Consider the following 20,861-nt stretch of genomic DNA (forward strand, 5'->3'; position numbering starts at 1 on the left):
TAATGGTCTTGGCCCACTGGCTTTCCAACAATTCCCTTTCTGTACGTAGTACTCTCAGCTCCAGCGTCAAGATATACGTGTTTATATATATATATATATATATATATATATATCTTTTTGTTTTAAATTTCACCATAATTTTTACATGACTTGTGATACATCAAACATATATAGATCTCAATTCAATCCTTCATTTTGTTTGGATAGACACATATTAGACCATAGGAATTATAAAAAAATATTAAAACATGTTCAATAGAGAAGTTTAACTATATATATTTGATGAATTTTTTTTATAAATACACGATAGAATAAAAGGTACTGAATTCAATCAAATTCATATATCCGGACTAAACATCTACCTATCTACCCCTATATAAAATATAGTTCAGGATATGATTGAATTTGTTGGCATTCATAACAAAAATTCTAAATCCATCTCTATACGAAGTTTAACGGGGGATGAAAGCTTTGTGTGTATGTATATGTACATTATTGTGTTTGTGAATCCAACCAGGGCTCTTCTTTCACATAATAAAAAAAAATGGTTTAACCGTACATCATGTTCTTTATTATATAAAGAATAAACAATAAAACATAACATGAAAAATTGATTTAAACTCTTCTCTCTTTCTCTTTATTTTTAAAATATTTTTTGTGAACATGTATATATGGTAGTTAACTGTTGTGTCTTGTTTGGTGAATATTCTTCTTTTAGTGTTACCATATTTTATTTTATAAAATAGTGGTAAAAGCATATAAAATTTAAGTTATAAAATTATAATGTTGACTTTTCAAAGAAGAACAGAACATAGAATACACTGATATTAAAAACTAGGCATTTAACTACCAACAGGGCGAATCTATAGCTTTTTTATTGCCTTACACCTTTAAGTTATTGAGTATTATTCGTTGAAAATATAAAATTTTCATATAAGAGAAAAAGAAGTAATAAAGTTTTGAGAAATTTTGAATATTACGTTTCAAGAAAAGATTAAATAATTGTCTCTAACAAATTTCATATGCGTGTTTAAAATAATAACACATGCATGTTATTATCAGTTGCCTAGAGTCAAATTCGAATGAAGGCCTTAAATTCTAATAAATATTTTTTATGAAGTTTATGATCTTTCTTGAGACATAGTGATCAAAATTTGTCAAACTTCTATTACTTTTTTCCTCTTATACAAAAAGTTTATATTTTCTACAAAAAATATTCCACATATTCTTCATTCAAAATTAAAATAAATTTTAAAACAAAAGCCCTAGCAACTCTAGATACAAAACATACGATTTTTTCCCTAAAATTCAGTCAAGCATTATTTTTTTTATTTTATAATCTTTAATCTATTTATATTTGTTGCATTACCTTTATCTTATTTTATACAATACACCATGAATACTTCAATGTTTGAAGTGATTGTATCAATATCAAAATTGTTACAAATCCATTTAATATGGATGTTTCTTTTCATCAACCTAAAAACCTAACATAATGCATGTATTAATTTAATGTAAGAATTAAAGATTACTAACGTATTTTGGTTAAGGTAGTAAACGGATGATTTCTACCTCTTATAAAAGGGTCTTCTTCACCCTTAAGAAAGATACAATTGAAGAGATTAAAATAAGGCTCTCAACTTTATACTTTCCATCACACTTTGCCTTACTTTCTTGTTTAAGTATTCGTGCATTTTCCTCTTGTTTTACAACACGTTATCAACACGAGTCTCTAACCAATTAAAACCTACTTAATTCGGAATTATCTTTTTTCCTAAAAGTTAATCAACTTTCTTTTAGAGTCAGGTATACATTTATGTGTTTATAACATCTCTAATAGGACTTGCATAAATCTTTTATCTGTAATTTAATTACTGCATATATAACTTGTTTTAGGTATTATTATGATACTTTACTAGACATAATAATCAATACGTTATACGTTTCAAATTTATATTTTTATGTTGTTTATATGCTACTAACTTATAACTCTAAATTAAATATTAGGGAATATGACAACATGCTAGTTAGAAGACTTGTAAGTATTTTCTTGTCATAAATCTATGATAAATATTTGTGTGCCATAAAAAAGAATAGTATTATATTAAATATGACCTGAAAATCTTATAAAAGTTTGACGTTAATAACTATATTGAAACTAGTAATAAATATTGTAAAATAATTAGAACATAGATTAAAATTACAATTTCATACTTTATGAGTTTAGATGTTTTTGTAACATTTCATGTACATGCATATAATATACTTTATACTAATTCTTAATCATTTGAAACATAAATTTATCTTTTATTATAAAGAAATCAACATCATTTTATTAGCTCAACTATTTTATGATAGTTTTTATCATGTCGAATTTGTCAAAGCTTGAATTTGTGGCACTTGATGCTGAAATTCACCTTACCACTAAGGGTCTTGGTGATAGTATAATCGAAGGAAATAAAGCATCAAGTCAAGATAAATCAAAAGTTATGATTTTCCTTCGTCATCATCTTGATGAAAGCTTGAAGGTTGAATACTTAACAGTGAAAGATCCACTTGAATTGTGGATAGGTTTGAAAGGGAGGTATGACCACCTCAAGGCAACGGATACAGGGTGATATATGTGGGCATATTCACCCTACATGTGGACCATTTAAATATTATATGGTCTTGATAGATGCATCTACACGATGGTCTCATGTGTGCTTATTATCAACTTGCAATATGACTTTTGCCAGGTTTTTGGCTCAAATAATAAGGTTAAAAGCACAATTTTCAAATTATGCAATAAAAACAATTCGTCTTGATAATGCTGGTGAGTTTACATCTCAGGCATTTAATGATTATTGTTTGTCCATTGGAATAACAGTTGAACATCCCATTGGACATGTTCATACTCAAAATGGTTTAGCAGAGTCATTGATTAAACGTCTTCAATTGATAGCTAGACCATTGTTGATGAGGACAAAGTTACCTGTTTCGGTTTGGAGGCATGCTATTTTGCATGCAGCAACACTTGTGCGCATAAGGCCAACCAGTTATCATGACATCTCCCCATTACAATTGGTTTTTGGTCAGGAGCCAAACATTTCCCATCTTAAAATCTTTGGTTGTACGGTAAAAGTTCCAATTTCTCCAGCACAACGCACAAAGATGGGTTCCCAAAAAAGGTTGAGGATATATGTTGGGTATGAATCTCGTTCTCTTATAAAATATTTGGAACCTAGAACTGGAGATTTATTTACGGCAATATTTGCTAATTGTCATTTTGATGAATCAGTATACCCAACATTAGGGGGAGAACAAAAGTAGTTGGGAAATTAGATAGATTGGAATTCACTTTCACCGTCTCATTTAGACCCTCGAACAAATCAATGTGAACAAGAAGTTCAAAAGATAATTTATTTGCAGAATATTGCAAATCAACTGCCGGATGCATTTACTAACCTTCCACGGGTTACTAAATCATATATCCCAGCTGTAATGCTCAAGTTTTAGTTGATGTCCCTATAGGACAAAATGTTAAGGCAAATGAGTTTGAACCACGCTTAAAACGTGGTAGACCAATTGGTTCCAAGGATAAAAATCCTCGGAAAAGGAAAGGAATAAATGATCAAGATGATCATAATATGGAGGCAATTGCTCATGAAGAGCTCCGAGACATAATAAATGATGACACCACAGAGGAGGTCCAAGTACCTGAAAATAATGAGAATGAAGAAATCTCTATAAATTATGTCTCGACGAGAAAATGTGGAATCGAAATAATATTGTGGTGGATAATATTTTTGCCTATAATGTTGCAGTTGAAATAATGCAACAAGATGAGAATTTAGAACCAAGATCTGTCAATGAATGTAGACAGAGAAATGATTGGCCAAAATGGAAGGAAGCAATTCAAACAGAATTGGCTTCACTTGAAAAACGTGAAGTTTTTGGACCAATAGTCCGAACACCTGAAGGTGTCAAGCCAATGGGGCACAAATGGGTTTTTGTGTGAAAACGCAATAAAAATGGTAAAGTCGTAAGATATAAAGCATAACTTGTGGCACAAGGATTTTCGCAAAGGCCTGGCATTGATTATGAGGAGACGTATTCTCTTGTGGTAGATGCAATTACCTGCAGGTATTTGATAAATATGACAGCTCATGAAAAACTTGAAATGGATCTAATGGACGTTGTCACAACCTATTTATATGGCTCACTAGACCACAATATTTTTATGAAAATCCATGAAGCACTCAAAGTGCCTGAAGCATATAAAAATTCAAAGAAAAATTGTTCAATAAAGCTTTAGAAATCCTTTATGGATCGAAACAATTAGGGCGAATGTGGTATAATCGTCTTAGTGAATACTTGCTAAAGGAAGGATATAAGATTGCCCTATTTGACCTTGTATTTTTATACGAAGGTCAAAATCTGAATTTGTAATAATATATGTTTATGTTGATGACTTGAACATCATTGGAACTCCTGAAGAGCTTTCAAAAGTTATTGAGTGTTTGAAAAAAGAATTTGAAATGAAAGATCTTGGTAAGACAAGATTTTGTCTTGGCATTCAGATTGAACATTTGACAAATGAAATATTTATCCATCAATCAACATATACTAAAAAGGTTTTGAAGCAACTTTACATAGATAAATCACACCCATTGAGTACCCCGATGGTAGTAAGATCTCTTGATATAAAATAAAGATCCATTCCGACCTAAAAAAAAGGATGAAGAGCTTCTTGGTGATGAAACACCATATCTCAGTGCTATCGGGGCGCTAATGTACCTTGCCAACAACACCCGACCAGATATTTGCTTCGTAGTAAGTTTATTTGCGAGATTCAACTCATGTCCAACAAGAAGACATTGAAAAGGTGTCAAGCATATATTCAGATATCTTCAAGGAACAATTGATATGGGATTGTTGTATTTTAATGCAACCAAGTCAGAATTGACCGATTATGCAGATGCATGATATTTGCCTGACCCACATAAAGCCCGATCTCAGACAGGCTATTTATTCACATATAGAGGTACAACTATATCATGGCGTTCGATGAAGCAAACAATAGTTGCTACTTCTTCAAATCATGCAGAGATAATAGCTATTCATGAAGCCAGTCGAGAGTGTGTATGGTTGAGATCAATAACTCAACACATGTTGCAGTTATGCGGTCTTTTTGTGCAAACAAAGATTCCAACAATATTGTATGAAGATAATGCTGCTTGCATAGCTCAATTAAAGGGAGGATATATAAAAGGAGACCGAACAAAGCATAATTCACCTAAGTTCTTTTTCACACATGATCTTCAACAAAATTGTGAGATAAATGTTCAACAGATTCATTCGAGTGATAATCTTGCAGATTTATTCACTAAGGCATTGCCAACGTCAACATTTGAGAAGCTAAGATATAAGATTGGAATGCGTCGTCTCCAAGTTATCAAATAAATTTTTCATCAGGGGGAGTAAAATACACATTGTACTCTTTTTCCCTTAGCCAAGGTTTTGTCCCATTGGGTTTTCCTGGTAGGGTTTTTAATGAGGCAACACTCAAGGCGTATTACAAGATGTGTGTACTCTTTTTCCTTCACTAGGCTTTTTTCCACTGGATTTTTCCTATTAAGCTTTTAACGAGGCACATTATCTATAAACATCCAAGGGGGAGTGTTACAAATCCATTTAATATGGATGTTTCTTTTCATCAACCTAATGTAATGCATGTATTAATTCAATGTAAGAATTAAAGATTACTAACGTATTTTGGTTAAGGTAGTAAACAGATGATTTCTACCTCTTATAAAAGGATCTTCTTCACCCTTAAGAAAGATACAATTGAAGAGATTAAAATAAGGCTGTCAACTTTATACTTTCCATCACACTTTGCCTTACTTTCTTGTTTAAGTATTCTTGCATTTTCCTCTTGTTTTACAACAAAAATATCAATATATACTTATTAATGCTAAATAAATGAGAACTAGAAAAGCACAACAACCTATCTAGTGAAATCTCACTAGAAGTATATAACTTTATTAGTTTATTTAATAAATATTCATTTACTAATCAATATTGAAATTCGACAATAAATAATGAGAATCGGCAAAGTAGTATTATTGAGTATTGAACTATTGATGTCTATATTGATAACTAATTTTTAATAATATTAATTGAAGATCTCAATATTTTGGGAATGAAGAACATGATTTTTTTAAAAATGATTTTACAGAATTTGCATATTACAAGACAAGATCATATTGCTTTCAATTTCGTTGGGCTAAACAATTCTTTATTTCAAGTTATCTTCTTTTTTTTGCAAGTTGATAAGTTCTTTTATTCCCCTATTGAAAATACCATGTTTATTTATAATTTTATATTATTTTTTATGAGAGGTGTGATTCGTCCCTTTTTTTAACGCTAGGAAAGGAGGGGTGTGATTCCCCAATTGAAAATGTTATATTTGTGTGATTTTCCAATTGAAAAATGTTATATTTATTTTTTTGTTTTTATGAGGGGGTGATTCCTTCATTATATATTATTTCTATTGTCTTATTAAAGAAGGGTTGCCACTCCTCCCTTACATATTATTTTTGTTATTCTATGAGAGTAGCTGAATAGGGATGTGATTCCCCTATTGAAATAGTTGTGTTTACTTATTATTTTTTTGTGAGGGGTGTGATTCCTCCATTACACTTTATTTTTGTTTTGCTATGAAAAGAGGGATGTGATTCCCCTACTAAAAATGTCATGTTTACTTATATTCTTGGTGAAATCTTTATTTTGTAGAATTTTTTTATTGATTCTTGTAAATTGAAATTGATAGATTTTTTAAAAGAAATTTAATTCCTCTCAATCAAGTTCTAGTTTTAGATGAAGTGAGAAGACACTTAAACTCGATCATGAAGAAAGAATACACATTGATAAATATATAAATATAGCCTCATGATACGAGATGAAGTGAGAAGACATTATATTTAACAAAGGTTTGCTATACTTTCAGCCATAGGTTTGCTACAATTATAGGGTTGTTCATGGTTATGGTTAAAAAATCAAACCAAACCGCAATCAGAACCAAACCAATTAAAAAAATCGATATTTGGTTTGGTTTGGTTTGGTTGGGTTTGATTTTAAATTTTAAAACCCAAAACTATTTGGTTTGGTTTTGGTTTCACTAAAAATTAACCAAAACGAGCCAATAAATTAGATATATAAATTTTATAATTATTTATATATTATTCATAAATAAAATATAAATATTTTATTAAATTTTAATTAACTTGAATCTTTAACTCTACCATTTTCTCTAGCCCAACACTTTAGCCCAACTATAACAATCCTAAGTTTAAGTCCATCAAAACCAATTTTAGCCTTTACCTACCCTACTTCACATAAAATAGTCACACTTTATTTTAATTGAATCACTTTGTTCGTGTAATGATAACTCTAGTATTGTTTAATTGAACCGACTAGTTTTTGTGTGGATTATTCATGTACTAGGTGTTTGTGTCTATCGAGATACGTACGTCCTCAAAAAAACTATTACTTTCAAACTGAATAAATCAGAAAAACTGAACCAAACCGACAATAACCAATGGTTATTTTTTTTGTTTGGTTTGGTTTGGTTTTAGAAATTTAAAAAACTTACTAGATTGGTTTAGTTTTGATTTTAGTCAATAACCGATCCAAATCGAACCACGGACACCCCTAGCTACAAATAACTGATAAGGGAGAATTTCATAAACACTAAAACATCTTTACACTACTCCAGGAGGAAATGATCAAAGCTTTTTTCATTAACATTCACCTAAATTTGGCCTAAGCAAACTAGCACAAGAAAGTTAGATGTCTCTTCAATCAAAGTCCAAAGCAAAATCATGGATAACTATCGATGATTCCAAGTAGCGTGAAGGACAAGCTAGTTCCCCCCCTAAGGATTGTGTGAAGTGTGAACAACACAGTCCTTTTCCATGGAAATGAAGGTGCAAACACAGAACAATCTCTTGCACGGACGATACTTAAACACACCTTTATTGGTTATGTACTTGTTCCTCGGTGTTACATAGCTTATCACAGTCTATGTTATCATCCTCTGCCGAAGAGAACTAACTTCTAACTTAATAAAAGGATCCCCTTCTTTATCTCTCATGTTGCTGTACTCCATTAGTTGGGTTGAAGGGTTACATGCTGCAGAACAATTAAAAGAAAAAAGGAATCATGCCTAAGTAGTCTACAAGTACCATTACTTGGCAATCTGAATAACCAAGTTAAAATACGTTTCATACACCTCAATAGGTGAAAAATGGATAGTAATTAGTAGGTATTAAAACATATTATCATAAATAACCTAGCCAAAATCTTATGAAATTCACCAAATTGTTACTTACCTTAATTTGTGTTCTGTTGTATGTATAAGTTATGTGAACTAATCCATCGCTAGCTTGGATAACGGCTGGATAAGAGAACTCTCCTACAGGTTCCTCGAGTGTGACAACATCATGCCACGAGTCTCCATCATCTTCTGAGAGTGCTACCTTGAGCACACCCCTAGAAATGGTATTGTAAGCAAGCAAAAGACGTCCATCTTTCAGCTTAACCCCATCAATCCCTGCTTATGAAATATCATATAATCGATAACTATGTCGGAATGACTAACTGCTCCTCATATATTCCTGTGAAGTCATATTACTAATGTTCACATGTATAGTTTCATAAAGGCATAATACAGACTCTCAAACTTGGCCTCAGTAGGCAAGTAAGAACTCCGACTTTGAGAGTGCACGTCTAGACACCTCAACTTCGTCTCAACCGGCAACTAAACACTCCAACTCATTCCCTCTATGTCTTGTGGACACCCGATGGTGACGTGACACACAAATTTTGGAGGTGTCTAGATGATCAATTTTATAAGCTAAAGTGTTCAACTGACAGTTGAGGTGTTTGCATGTGCATACTCAAATTTGGAGTGTTTAGTCGTCGGTTGAAGCAAAGTTAAAGTATCTATATATTATGCCTTTCAGCAAACATGTAAGTTTGGTCACCTGTAAAAATATCTTGTAGCTAAGCAAAGCTATGAAGAAACAAACCGAGTTTGTAACCATTTAGTATAGGTACTTAATTTCAAACAACCTAAAGCTGAACTGTACTTTCTTAAATAGTTACCTGAGTTAGGATTGGGCAATTCAGTTGGCTTTGCATAACTCCAAGTATAACCACCGTCATGGGACTCCGACATGCAGATTTTATTGATGCCAGCAAATGATCTTAGAAGAATACGCAATGTTCCATTTGCAGTCTGATAAGGAACTGGTTGAATCACACTAAGAGGGTTATTCTCGATGTATATTGGACCATGCTTTTTCCACGTCCTACCTGAATCAGTAGTCATCTGTAGTAAAGAAACATATGCATATCTTTAGTTCATTTCGAACACACTAGGAATGGATACTTATAGCGTTTTACTCAACTATTTAGTACAACCTCCATCCATGCTCCCCAAGAGTTCCAACTCTCCACAGATGATCCACATAGCAAGGAACCACTTTCCAGCATGATAGGCTAAGGAAAATAAGTGAAAAACTTATTTTTAAGTTATCAGATATGATACATCGAAAATAGCATGGAACTTAAAGTATTGAATTGTTCAAATTCATGCCTTATTTTTTATTGGCCCCAATATACCAGGAGGAAGCTGTTCTCTTTTCGTCCATGTAACACCACCATCATAAGACCGCTTCAAGCATCCGCTCCATCTAATGTACAAAAACCAACAGCAAGCATCGGGAGCACAAAGTTATTGTCCTGATTATACTGCATAATAGCCATTATTTCTTGTCCTGATTAAGTTATCGTCTAAAACAAGATTTAAGAATTATAAAATATTGTAAGTTTGATTAACCATTAATTTTAGAATTACGTTTAAATGCTAGAAAGAATTTAGAAAAGTTTAGTCAAATAATTCGTTTGAATTTAGGAATGCTAACTTGGTCATCTAATTTGGCTGACAGAAAATGAAATTGGAAGTAGGCCTTGCTATTCAACTTTGGAGAAATTGCACATGACAAACTGGATAACGCTCCAAAGTTAGAGAACCTTGCATAAGTAATGAAGTGGGATCACTCAGAAAACAGCATATTATGCATTAAGGGGTGAAATGACAGAAGTAACTAAATGATATCACAAACTAATGAATGACAGAGTATACCTGTTCAACGTGATGTTGAGAAGTATTGATAGTATAGTGTTTAATTAGTGATGTCCGAGGTAAGAGGCAAGTTTGAACATAATCTCATGGACGTGGTAAATCATAATTGTATTCAACAAAGTAGTAAAGATAGTAGTGATGTATATTCAGCAATGAATTGTGATGTAACTCGATTACTATGCATAACCAAGGAATTATCAACATCTGAGAATGAAATCTAGCTTACTATTATTGCATGAAACGAGAAGTCAACACATTTGAAGATAATATTAAAATTTTCTCAATTATTCTATGATTAATACATAGTTGAGATGTAAGGAAATACAATTAAGACTTACAAAATTACTTATTTCATTGTTTGACTTTATGCACAAAAACACATCTTTGTATGAAATGCAACACCTTTGACTTTATGCACAAAACAGAACCTGGAATCTGGATATGTGAATATCTTCATCTTGATATGGAATTTTAATTGAGATGAGTCTACGAACTTAATGTTTCGTTAACACTATTGTAATATTTCATGGCATCATACGATCAAAAAATTATCATAGTTCTTCAAGTTTCACTTTAATGATGGAACGCAAGTAGCAAGACACATCCTTTTAATTTTCTACTGAGATGCTGAAAATGTTTAACAGATACATGTCTATAAATACTTGTGAATGTACTCCCAAATTATATCCTCCTTATAGTAATTTAGTGACACGTCATTCTATAAAATTTAGTTGTGGAAAAGATCTGATAATAAAATGATATGTTTGAAACTTAAAGCTTAAACAGTATTATGGATGTCTATGTCTGATTAGATATCTACATAACATAATCTTGCCACTAGATTAAAAAGAAAGCCTGAATATACTTACTTTTGTACCTCTTGCCCGATTTTATAGAATAAGAGTATTTCACTGGAAGGAAGCTTAAACAGTACAGGATTCCACATTGGAACATTAAATTGCTCATCAGCAATAACAGGAGCGGTCCAATGGCCATCCTGCTCAAAATGTTCCATGTTTTCAATTTCATTTTCCCATAATAGATTAAAAAAGACAACTCATATGGAGCTTGGCGTATGAATAAGTTTGTAATGCTATTTAGGAAAGGACAATTGTATGTTTTGAAAATGACTTAGCTGATATAAACGAATTATCAACTCAAAATCAGTAATTGGTTTGCAAGTAAAAAATCATAGAGTATCTGATACAAAAGAAAAACGATAGATCATCAACAAGTTAGAGAACTCAAGCTAAGTTGTACAGGATGTGATTACCTTAAAAGTTTGTACCCAAATTTTCACATCAGGAGCTCCCTCGACTGTACCACCGAAATAAGCAACCAAGAAATGATCCTTATTCACCTTTATAAGAACCAAATCAGTTGCAATCTCAATCCATCAGTCAATGAAAAACCAAATCAGCTATATTCTCAGTAAATCTAGCTAATCAGTGAACCACAACTAAAATTTATCACAACCTCAACAATAGTCGAAGCATGACAATTACTGAACGGAGCTGAATTTGCTGCAAAAGTGAACTCCTTCACCAATGGATCCCATGTCTGATTGCTACTCTTCATTTTGACAATCGTTGTGGTACTTGTTAGTACTCTCCTTTCCTCACTATATTTAATTGATCAAACAGAAGTAAGGTTCTTTTGAAGAAGCACATATATTGAAATTGAAGGGTGAAAAAAGAAAATAAATAATATAGAGATAATAGTCAAAATCACATTTGAAGTATCACTTTTTTCTTATGTTTCCTACCTGAACTATCACGTATTTGCATTTCCTATCTGAACTATCACCAACTATTTATCAAAACACGTTTCGAAACAAGCTAATTATTTGCATTTCCTACCTCAAGAAAGTTATACTTCAAGTGTGTGATTTTTGACCATTATCTCATAATCAGAAAGGAGCTAATTTTTCAAAAGAACACTATTAAAAATCTGAATTTAGCAACGGACAAATTTTGTAGTTAAACAGCAAAATATGTGACTAATCCTATTTAGCTACAGATTTCCATTAGCTACGAGTGAAATAGCTATGTAAGTTCGTAGCTAATTCCAATTTTTTTTAGTACCAAACCCAGAAAAAACAAAAATAAAAGACAATAATAGTGATAATTGAATGAGGTATGTTCAATTTCAAAAAAATACACATATACCGTGGACGCACGTATAAGCTAGAAATAACCAACTTATTTTGGGTCTTCAACACATTCTTAAACCCAGAAAAAGAACACCTTAAGTGAGAAAAAATGGAGAAGGAAACCCAAAAAATGAAAAGAAACAACAATGTAATCAACACAAAGCTTGAAGATTTAGAGCAGTTTGCCATGAAATGCAACTCAAGTACAGAAAAAAATAATCTCAAATTCAGCATTTCAGCTCAACAAATGAGTAAATATTAATAGCAAGAGCACATAATTTTGCAGATACGACAAGAATTAGGTAGCAATCGGAGAAGAAAAGTACCTGCAGTCGAAAAATGGCGAGAGATAGTTGTGGGGTTCACCAATGTGCTCATATAATTCAAGATTTTGGACATTATTCTACTATTTTCTTGTTCTTCTTCTTCTTTTTCATTTGGAAACAACCTAATTTCACAAATATTTATTATGAAATAAATTAAATAATTACATATTGTCTTTTTGATTAGGAGTAATAATTTTTGACATCAAATATACATTTTTTTAAAGATGCATGAGGCTTAATTGATAAATAAATGTGGTATAGAAACTGTAGCGTGTGAATCAGGCTTGAAATTTTTGCAACACCTTAACCACTAGGCTAAATCTTTAACTTGTGTCAAGAGATGTCAATATTTATATATATTTATTAATGGAAAAATCATATATACTCCCTTTGTCCCATATCTTTTTTTTTATGACAAGGAAAATCCGCAGCCGCTATCCTTGGTGTGCGCACAATTCCCGCTCATATGCAATAGCTCGCAAACCACATAGGAGAGGTAACCCACACTAGGCAAGCCCGGTGCGACGAGCTCGACCCAGAAGGCAAACCCCTTGCTTTCGCTGGCAAGAGGTTTCAAACTTGAGACCTCCAACATGAAAGTCCCAAGCCCAAACCACTCAGCCACCCCGAGGGGTACCTTTGTCCCATTTTATGTGAGGTAATTTGATTCGGCACGAAGTTTAAGAAAGAAATGAAAACTTTTAAAACTTGTGGTCTAAAATGAATGATAGAAATTTATGTAGCTATAAATTATTTCATTGAGGAGAAAATTGACATTTTAAATTTAAATTGTTACTTAATATATAAATATGTTATTCTTTTAGAGACTGATTAAAAATGAAAGTAAATCAAATAAATTGAGACATGAGAAATATAATTTTTCAATGAAAGGATGTAACTTGACACCACTTGAATAAGGGTGGGTCCGCCCTAATTATTAGGGTTGCTCTTGTAAGAAGAAAAATGAATCATTAGGAATGATGCATGCTTGCATATCAATGGGGAAAATTTTCAATATCCATGGAGGATATGTTGACAAGGCCAACAGGGAAACTACAGGCAAAAAGAATGCTAAGTAATGCTACCTCTTAATTTTATTTTGAAAGTACTATTGTGCACAAAGTTTTAATTGTAAAAGGTTATTAATATTTGTGATTATTAAATTATGATAATTAAATATTTTTAGTATAAAAATATATATTTTTTAAAATAATTTATGTAAAGTTTGTCACGTGAACTAAGACAAATAATAAGATGCTTTAAATAACTTCTTTGACTTACATCTATCTCTTCTCGAACCACCACCGCTTACCTCCTCATTAGGACTATATGCTCAAATTATCTCGATTTTACTTTCCTTATTTTATCCACCACAAAGGTCACTCTGATTTTATTCGGTGCATCTTCATTTCTAATTTTATAGCTCCGAATATGCTCACACATTCACCTCATCATCTTTATTTCTAGGACATCATCTTTTGAACAGTTGTCCATACAAAGGTCATCCCCCAAAAAGATAGTTTTAAGTATCTTTGATTTGTGATTCAAGAAAGTTGGGATATCGACGATGATATCACATATTGTATTGGTGCAGTATGAATGAAGTGGAAGCTTGCCTCTGGAGTCTTTGTCTGATAAAAAGGTACCACCAAAACTTAAAGGTAAGTTCTATAGTGGTGGTTAGACCGGTTTTATTGTATGAGGTAAATTATTGTATAGTCAAGAACTCTCATGCTCAGAAGATGCATGTTGTGAAAATGAGGATGTTGAGGTAGATATAAGGAGCGATAAGATTGGGAATGAGGATATCCTGCATAAGGTGAGAGAGACCTTTGTGGTAGATAATATGAGAGAAGCGCGATTGCGATTGTTTGTACATGTGAACAGAAGTTGCGCAAACGTCCAAGTGAGAAGGTGCAAGAGGTTGGATATAGTAGGTATGAAGCGAGGTAGAGATGAGCCAAAAAAATTAAAGTATTGGAGATAAGTGATTAGACATGACATGACATAACTTTTTTTCTTGAGGACATGACATTAGCTTATATAAGAGAATGTAGAGGACGTGTATTAGAGTAGAAGGTTAGTAGGTAGTGGAGTGTCGTCTTACTTTTTAAGGGTTTAGACATGTAATGACCCACATGGTTGTTTTGTTCTTTTGAACCCATTGTCGTGTCCAAATGCACACACAAGTATATATATATATGAGCGTACAAATAATATAGGATTTTTAGTTCAGATTTCGTACCCACAAAGACTTGTCAAACTATTTACTAAATTGAACTAATGTTGATTATTTATTCAAATGATAAAATCCAAAAGTTTTATCTATGATTTAACAAAATTAAAAATAAAAAAGAGAACAATTAATGAACAAATAATCAAACAAAGAGTAGATTTCTTACGTAATCAATGAATGAAATCACTCTAAGGTTATGAATTTGCTAGCAATCATGTTGAGTAATCACTTGAACTGACTCTGACTTTTTATCGGGTTACACATTGCGGATTGATAAAACTTTATTAAGCGTTTTGCCATCAACTCTAAGACTACTTGACTATTCCTATCACCTATATTCCTATTGTCGCCGATCGATAGTAAAGTGCATGTAATATATCATTCAAATTCCAAAAAACTAGGAAAAACTAGTTTTTGAGCCCAATTCTATTTTTTGGGAACTTTTAAAAATTTATGCCAATTTTTTATATTTAGCCCATCATTTATTAATTTTGCTTATGATGTGTTTGTTGTTATTTGACTCTCAAGTTTGTAATGATATTGTTCCACAGAACTTGTTAAAAGTAATGTAAATATAAAAATTGAATGCTCCTGTATGAGTTGAGAAAACTTGAGTAACTCCTACAACGATCTGTGAAATTGTTTATAAACAGGTTAGAACTTATAATATAAGAGTTTAGTTTTTATCACAGAGCATGTTCATTATTAAATGATAATACAAATTTATGGATATTTTTAATAGTTCTTAAAAAGGGAAAATACGCGGATAGGCAAACATATACTAGTTAATTAGCTAACATAGCTATAGTTTCAATTAATTATCACTCGCAACCTCTTTTTAGCTATAATTATGAGTGTCTATCTCCTCTTTTCCTCTCTCTCGCCTTTCTCCTCTCTTATACATATACAAATACAATTTGTCTCTCTCTACTCTCTGTCCTCTCTCACTCGCCTCTTTCCTTCCTCTCCCAGTCTCGCTTGCCTCTCTCCTCACTCTCCCAATCTCACTTGTCAGATATACAAATACATATGTATAGTGTACGTAGACAGATATAAATACAATTCACCTCTCTCCACTCTCTGCCCTCTCTCGCTCGTCTCTCTCCTCCCTCTCCCAATCTCGCTCGCCTCTCTCCTCCCTCTAACATGTAGCTACGAATTGTAATTAACAAACTATAGTTATGAAGCCTAATTAAGTTATTTTTAGTGGCTATTTGCGAAATTTCCTCTCCTTACAACTTATGAATATAAATCATTTCTTCTATAAAAATCAAATACTTTTCCCAACAATTATGACCAAACACATGGTGAAATCTCACACAAAAATTACTTGTCAAAAATATTTTTAAAATCTATGGCCAAATGCTAGTTTAAATTACTAAACCGGTGAACATGTGCTGTTTGATCACGGAACCTTAGATTAGTAAAAAGTGCACCTTAAATCACAAGCTCCATGGGTTCTTCCATCTATAATAATAATAACTCTATGTAATGTCCATTGATTGGAAGAATCCACAAGGAATCCCTTAACCTTTTGATGATTCCAACTACTTTTTGTGGTAAAAGAAAAATTGAAATTTGAGGAATAGGAACTTGATTCATCCATTATCATTTATCCTCCTCTACTTTCCAATATAATAACCAACCATTTATTGCACCTTTTTTCTTCCCCCTTCTACACAAGTTGCCTCATAAAACCATCAACTCGTTGTCATTTAATATTTTACAATATTTTGTTCTCTCTCCATGAACAAGTTTTGGCGCTAACAAAGGCAACTGTTTAAGTTATATACACTGACAGTATAAATATGGCGGACGAGGATGAAGCTTTGGAAAATAAGACGGTATTAGTTAGAAGTGGTTCACACATGTATGATGAATTGAGGAGTTTTAGGACGTGGTTCAAGTGGATGTGTGTCGATCAATCGAGCCCTTCGTCTGCTTGTTTGTCTTGGTTTGTGTTTAGTTTGCTAACTGTTGTTGTGCCATGGCTGTCTCATTACCTACTGGCTTGTAGCGAGTGCGATGCTGATCATATTAGGACTTATGACTGTGTCACTCAGTTGTCGATGAGCAGCGTTGCTGCTCTGTCGTTCATCTGTCTTTCGAGGTTCAACAAGAAATATGGACTTCGGAGGTTCTTGTTCCTGGATAAACTTTGTGATGAGAGTGAGACTGTTAGAAACTGCTACACACAACAGCTTAATGTATGTATTTTTTTTTCCCTCTTCCTCTCAGCCATCTGTCTCGTGCACGATTTCATATTTTGTTTTTAAAGATGTTTTGTTCCTTAGACTCTGTTTCCTTTTTGAGTTTTTCAATTCCATATGGTAAATTTTGTGTTTAAAATGAATGATTAAGTTTGATAGTAAAAGACAAGTGAGGCGTGCTTTGGTGGTTGAGAACCTCTTACAATCAACCGATTAGATTGAGGGTTCGAGTCATACTGGTAGGTATATAGATCCTCCTGATAGGGTCAGATGGAAAAAGCTGAAAAAGTTTGATCGTAGTAAAGGTTTTTCCTTTAATGATTAGATGGCCGAGGATCGATATTTCTCTAGTATGACTTCATGGTGCTCAATGCAAACAAGAGTCAAGAGTTCCATTCATAAATGTAGATTGAATAGTTACTCCATTGATTGATAAACTAAGCCAACTAAATCTACACTTCACTTTGTGGGATTTCACTGGATATATTATTGTTGTTGTATGTTCGGAGATACCTGAATTTATGAGGTTAGGCAATTAAATATTTGTTCAAATCAGTGAACATGATATGTTGATTCTTGTTTTGTAGTAGTAATTACTACTATGCGCATTTTAACAACATGACGTAAAACTATATTCTCTCTTCTTATTAATATATGCAGAGATCGACAAAAATCCTGTTCTTTTTTGTCCTGCCATGTTTTGTTGCTGAAAGCACATACAAGATTTGGTGGTACAGCTCAGGTGGAACCCAAATCCCATTCTTGGGCAATGTTATCGCCTGCATTCTGGAGCTGAGCTCCTGGTTCTACAGGACGGTCGTGTTCTTCTTAGTTTGTGTCCTTTTCCGGTTGATATGTTACCTTCAGATTCTCCGACTACAGGATTTCGCTCAAGTACTCTTCCATGTGGATTCTGATGTTGAATCTGTGTTGAGAGAACACCTCAGGATCAGGAGGCATTTGAGAATTATTAGCCATAGGTTCCGCGTATTCATCTTGTGGACATTGATATTTATCACAGCAAGTCTATTTGCCTCCCTTCTCCTGACTACACGCCCAAATGCAGATCTACGAATCTATAAGAGTGGTGAACTTGCGGTAATGCATTCTCGTAATCTCATTAACTAGTGTTTTTTATTTGTGATTGCTTCCGAGTTTTGATCATCTTTTTATCTTTCTTACAACATCTGGACCTTTTAGCATGTTTTTGGTCTAAAATTTTGTAAGTTATTACAAACTTGGATGGAAGTCTAATATTTTATCTATAAGTTGGTTGAAAAATATATGAGCAAATATTTGACGATAATTTGCGGTCCTTGGACGAAGCTCTTCCAAGATATAAGCAAATATATGGAAATGCATTATACAAAATAAGATCACACTTATTTTGAACTCATTGAACTCTAAATTATGAATTCGCCTCTGTCCATTAGTGGAACTAAATATTTTGGTCCTTAATATATGCAGCTGTGTTCTGTCAGCCTTCTTGCTGGACTGATGATACTGTTGCGAAGTGCAACCAGAATTACTCACAAGGCACAATCCGTGACATGCCTCGCTGCAAAATGGCATGCGTGCGCGACAATAGACTCGTATCATTGGGCTGAGAATGAGTTTCCTCCAGCAGCTCATCGAGTAGATTGCAACAATGGTTATAACGGATCATCTGATGCAGAGGATGTTGGAGATGAAGAGGATGAACTGGATAATACAAAGTTTGTCCCCTCGTATGCCTATAGTACAATTTCGTTCCAAAAAAGACAGGCTCTAGGTATGCTCATTTCACTTAGCCCTCCGTTTTAATGACATTTTGGTACATACATATCTTTAGTTTAAGACCAAAAGAGTCCAAAGTCTATTTTACTTTCTTAAACTTCGTGTCAAATCAAACCAGACAAACAAATTGAAACAGAAGGAGTATTATATTAATAATTTATGCACTCACAATATAAAGAATTAGGTGTACTTCAAAGCAATTACTTGTTGTGATTGTAGGTCACTATGATATGATAATTCTATACACAAAATTTTTTAAAAAAATCTTTACACTATCGATGCATATAAGTTAAACTCGTATATAAATGCATAATTGGTTCAAACAAACTAATGATCACTTATTTTGATATATGCATGGTGTTGCAGTGACATATTTTGAGAACAATCGAGCAGGAGTTACGATATATGGCTTCATGTTAGACAGAACTTCTCTTCACACCATTTTCGGAATAGAGCTGACACTGATGCTCTGGTTGCTTGGTAAAACCGTCGGAGTTTCTTGAATTATTAAGTTGCTGTTGCTGTTGCTGCACAATTGAAAAATGTGGAGTATTTATATATGTCGTCGTCTTTGAAATTGTATAGTATAAGATCCTGTAATGTGGATCCATGAAATGGTTGTACTTGTAAAACAGATGAAAGTTTTCTTCTTGCTTATGATAAATTTCCATGAATAAGTTTCTGTTTTGTTTATGCTCTCTTGCCTCACAACATTTGTGAAAAACTAAAATCATCTATATTTCCGAGGGACAAAACTCATGGACAACCATATTTATTATTGTCGCTAAATATAATATAGCTGTAATTATATTATTGATGCAAAATAATTGCTGCAAAATCCTTTATTTCGTTTAGTGAGATTGAACACTATAATACCGTAATCAACCAACACTACAACATCAAACAATCTTTAACAAACACCAATTATCTCCAACCAAAACATCAATTAAGACATTCAACAAATAACACATTTACTCATAACAATATCAAATTTGTAAAACAGGTACCAAAATAACACAACAGTTCAAAAATATAGTTAAAAACTTATCCACGAATCACGATGTTATTTCATCCAATTTCTCAAGAAAGAGTGGTTATTCCACTTGTTAACCATCTCCATCACTAGAAGAACCTTCATCATATTTACATTCAGAACGATCACGTTGAGAACGAGCCTTAGGCATAGCCTCAAGAGACCAGGGCAATGAAATGCTCCAGCAATAAGGAGATATCTCACTTGACCCTAGTAAGGCAGATGGATTTTGCAAAAACTTGTAGTTTGTATATTACATTGATTATATTGAAATACATAAGGAGAACCAAAGATTGATTAACAGTACAAAGAAACTAAATAAAAAGAATTACTCCCTCTGTCCCAATTTATGTGACACTTTTCATTTTTCGAGAGTCGAACAGTTTAAGTTTGACCGGAAATTTGCGCATGAAATCTTCAATTTTTTTGAAATGAAATTTATACATTTGTAAACTATGTAAAAAGTAGGGAAAGGGGTCAAAAATACCCCTCAACTTTGGACGGGTCGGGCATTGGGTTTAAAATGGGGAATGGGTCTTTTTTTTAAATTTGGGTTAAACTGAGTCAATTTGGGGTTTTCCATCCAATTGAGGGGTAAATTTGGTGAAATTAGTAACGGGAGGGGTAAAAATAACTTCATTTTAACGGCGAGGGCGTAGTCAAACAATAAACCAAAGTTGAGGGGTATTTTTGACCCTTTGCCCTCAATTGGATGAAAAATCCAAATCAACTAAAATTACCCAATTTCAAGTAAATGACCCGATTTTCTCTTTTAATCCAAACCGACCCATTTATATCAAATTAGAACCCTAAACCCATCTCTCTAATCTTCTCCATCTCCTTCTTCCATTGAAACACATACTACTAAAATTGACAACAAATATTTTGTAGTTAAACTAATGCATATTTGTCCTTCCTACTAAAATTGCACCACTA

At 32.9% G+C, this 20,861-nt stretch overlaps 2 protein-coding genes across 5 annotated transcripts; one reads left to right on the top strand and one right to left on the bottom strand.

Annotated features, from left to right (window-relative positions):
* Window positions 1-7,706: 7,706 nt before the first annotated feature.
* On the bottom strand, window positions 7,707-12,759 carry LOC102588212 (uncharacterized). 4 transcript variants are annotated; one of them, XM_006344806.2, is made up of 9 exons: window positions 12,671-12,759; window positions 11,669-11,813; window positions 11,466-11,552; window positions 11,062-11,189; window positions 9,644-9,740; window positions 9,469-9,546; window positions 9,151-9,376; window positions 8,376-8,596; window positions 7,707-8,175 (listed from the first exon to the last, which is right to left on the bottom strand). In XM_006344806.2, the coding sequence occupies exons 2-9, from the start codon at window positions 11,768-11,770 to the stop codon at window positions 8,152-8,154; spliced, it is 963 nt and encodes a 320-aa protein (XP_006344868.1). In that variant the 5' UTR covers window positions 11,771-11,813; window positions 12,671-12,759; the 3' UTR covers window positions 7,707-8,151. The 4 variants fall into 4 exon arrangements, with proteins under 4 accessions (XP_006344868.1, XP_015163087.1, XP_015163086.1 ...); XM_015307601.1 differs by lacking the exon at window positions 12,671-12,759 and adding an exon at window positions 12,361-12,572; XM_015307600.1 differs by lacking the exon at window positions 12,671-12,759 and adding an exon at window positions 12,355-12,572.
* Window positions 12,760-16,572: 3,813 nt separating this feature from the next.
* LOC102588767 (uncharacterized) lies at window positions 16,573-19,410 on the top strand. The gene is made up of 4 exons (XM_006344808.2): window positions 16,573-17,113; window positions 17,777-18,214; window positions 18,584-18,887; window positions 19,259-19,410. The coding sequence occupies exons 1-4, from the start codon at window positions 16,715-16,717 to the stop codon at window positions 19,393-19,395; spliced, it is 1,278 nt and encodes a 425-aa protein (XP_006344870.1). The 5' UTR covers window positions 16,573-16,714; the 3' UTR covers window positions 19,396-19,410.
* The last annotated feature ends 1,451 nt before the right edge of the window (window positions 19,411-20,861 follow it).

The sequence above is a fragment of the Solanum tuberosum genome, unplaced genomic scaffold (genome assembly GCF_000226075.1).
Source record: "Solanum tuberosum cultivar DM 1-3 516 R44 unplaced genomic scaffold, SolTub_3.0 scf00056, whole genome shotgun sequence".
NCBI lineage: Eukaryota > Viridiplantae > Streptophyta > Magnoliopsida > Solanales > Solanaceae > Solanum > Solanum tuberosum.